The sequence below is a fragment of the Camellia sinensis genome, chromosome 7 (genome assembly GCF_055761805.1).
Source record: "Camellia sinensis isolate YWXY chromosome 7, ASM5576180v1, whole genome shotgun sequence".
NCBI classification, from domain to species: Eukaryota; Viridiplantae; Streptophyta; class Magnoliopsida; order Ericales; family Theaceae; genus Camellia; species Camellia sinensis.
In genome coordinates this window covers 123367293-123369673 of record NC_138967.1, presented here as the reverse complement: position 1 = coordinate 123369673, position 2381 = coordinate 123367293, and the positions used below count along the sequence as shown (strand labels likewise).

The following is a 2381-nucleotide window of genomic DNA, read 5'->3' as shown; positions in this document are numbered from 1 at the left end:
ACCCAATCATTTGCTAGCACCACTGAAAGTTGGTGAGAAACCAACAAGAAAAGAGAGAAAAAACAACACAAGCCCCAAGGCCATCAGATGATACACTAGCAGCAACAAGGAAAGAAAATTCCCAAACAATTCAACCCAGTAGCACCAAGCAGCTGCAGTTCTAACTCAAGAGCCACTGCTAATGCAAATTCTAACTTGCTTAATGGGTTCACATAGTTCATCAAGATCCACCTGAGCATCACTGAACATATGAATTTGAGAAAAGACAAAAGTGTTGTTGAAGAACATATGGATCTAACAATTGAGACCTCAGAAACGCTTCAGCTTTCAACTTGAATAATTTCCACCAATGCAGAGCAACAGACCCAATTTCATCACAGAGCTGAGCAGACCAACCAGAACAGAACTTAGCAGACCAACTGAATACCAACTCTATGTAGCCACAAACCCAACTTAATTCTCTAGGAGACCTTCCACAAGACTAATCCCCAAGACTATGCTTCCACAAACTCAAACACCATTCCAGAAGTGCAAGATCAGCAAACAATTAAACAAGCTGACACGTCTATAGCCAACTAGCAGCATACATCAGCAGATCATCATAATTCCTTGTGCTCATTATGAAGTAGATAACATCAGCATACATCAGACCAACTAACATTATCAGACCAGTTAACATCAGCAAATAACAGACCAGTGAAGCAGATAACATACCAGTTTCCACCATCTCAACATAACAGAGCCACCATACCAGATTAGAGCAGATCAGTGAAGAACAAAAGCAGACTGACCAAAACAACAAAGCCACCATCTCAAACACCCAGACTCAACCACCATATCAATCCGAACAAAATGGACCAACCTCACAAACCACTAAAGCAGACCAAAATGAACAAAACAGAACCAAATGGACAGACAAAGAACAAAAACAACCCAAAAAAGACTAACACAGAGCACACCAACATAATCAATACAACAGCCACCATGCTCACTCCATCCACAGCCTCCCTTATGAAGAATTCAGGTAATTAAACCAACTAATATAAGCTTATCTCAGCTCCCATTCCTAATGCAATATTGAACCTGCTGCAAATTAAATACTATATCAGTAATAGAGAACTCTAAATTAGTTGGAGATGATTTGGCCCACAAAGCTATTCTTGCTTTGACAACCTCACATAGTTCCTCAAAGTTTGGTTGAGAACCATTAAAAACACAATCATTTCGATGTTTCCATGTGGACCACAAGACAGCCAAAGGCGTAATCTTCCATAACAGCTTTTCACTCCTCTTCATTTTGCAAAATGACCACCATTGTAGCAGCCCTTCCACTGTGTTTGACATAGCCCACTGAGAACCCCACCATTTCAGAATATGAGACCACAACAGCCAGACAAATGGACAAAATAGCAATATATGGTTGACAGATTCCACCTTGTTTTGACAAAAAAAACATAGCCCACAGTGGCAGATGCATCTAAAATCCCAATTCTCTGCAGGAAACTAGAGGTTTTTACCTTGCCTTGCCAAGCCAACCACCCAAAAAATTTTACTTTAGGAGGAGCACAGATGTTCCAAACTACTACTGCCATTTTCCTAATAGGGCCCAAGGACAATTCATAACTTTTGTACACGGATGCAACCGAGAACACCCCAGATGGATCAGCCTTCCACTTCCAAACATCGGGTTTGGTGGCCCTCATTTCTAGCGCATTCATAAAGAAGGAATGTGTAAGAGGAGCTAATTTAAGCCCACTAAATTATTTAGGCCCAATAGCCCAAGATTAGTGGGCCCGAATTTATCGCAAGTCCAAGATTGGTGGGCTTGGATTTATCGCCGTCAAACGGGCTGAATGGCTCTAAGCCTCGAAAGGGTTCGGATCCACGAACCTAGAGACTTACTCGGGCCCGGACTCGAAAGGGTATTAAGCAAGCCTAGAGATCCGAGGCACTCGGACTCGAAAGGATTCGGATCCACGAATCTAGAGATCTGAAGTACTTGGCTTCGAACGGATTTAGACGCAATCTAGAAGTCGCTCCGTTAATGAGTCCCAGAACACTTGCGGGCTCGGAGCTTTCCGGGATCTACGCACCAGAACCATGGGCGTAATGGAGTTCGAACAAAGGACCCGATCCCGAGGACGGTGAGTGGAGATAAATTCACTCTTCGGTTAAACTAGCCTATACCCGGGTCGAGGTGGCACGACCCCGGGGGGTCCATGAGACTCGGCAATATTTTGCGGCAGGACGTCCTCTGGGACTACCCCTGACCCTTTGGGATGATTGGGGATCATTGGTTAGGTGTGGCTAAGAAGAAGGGTTCGCCGAGGGATTGATCTCCTCTTCGGGGTTTTCTCATCCTCGGAGAAGTCACCTCCTCG

The 2381-nt window shown here is 44.1% G+C and overlaps 1 protein-coding gene across 1 annotated transcript; it reads right to left on the bottom strand.

Moving 5' to 3' along the window:
- Positions 1–1053: 1053 nt before the first annotated feature.
- Positions 1054–1703, bottom strand: LOC114311552 (uncharacterized). The gene is made up of 2 exons (XM_082881071.1): positions 1464–1703; positions 1054–1350 (listed from the first exon to the last, which is right to left on the bottom strand). The coding sequence occupies exons 1-2, from the start codon at positions 1701–1703 to the stop codon at positions 1054–1056; spliced, it is 537 nt and encodes a 178-aa protein (XP_082737197.1).
- Between the last annotated feature and the right edge of the window lie 678 nt (positions 1704–2381).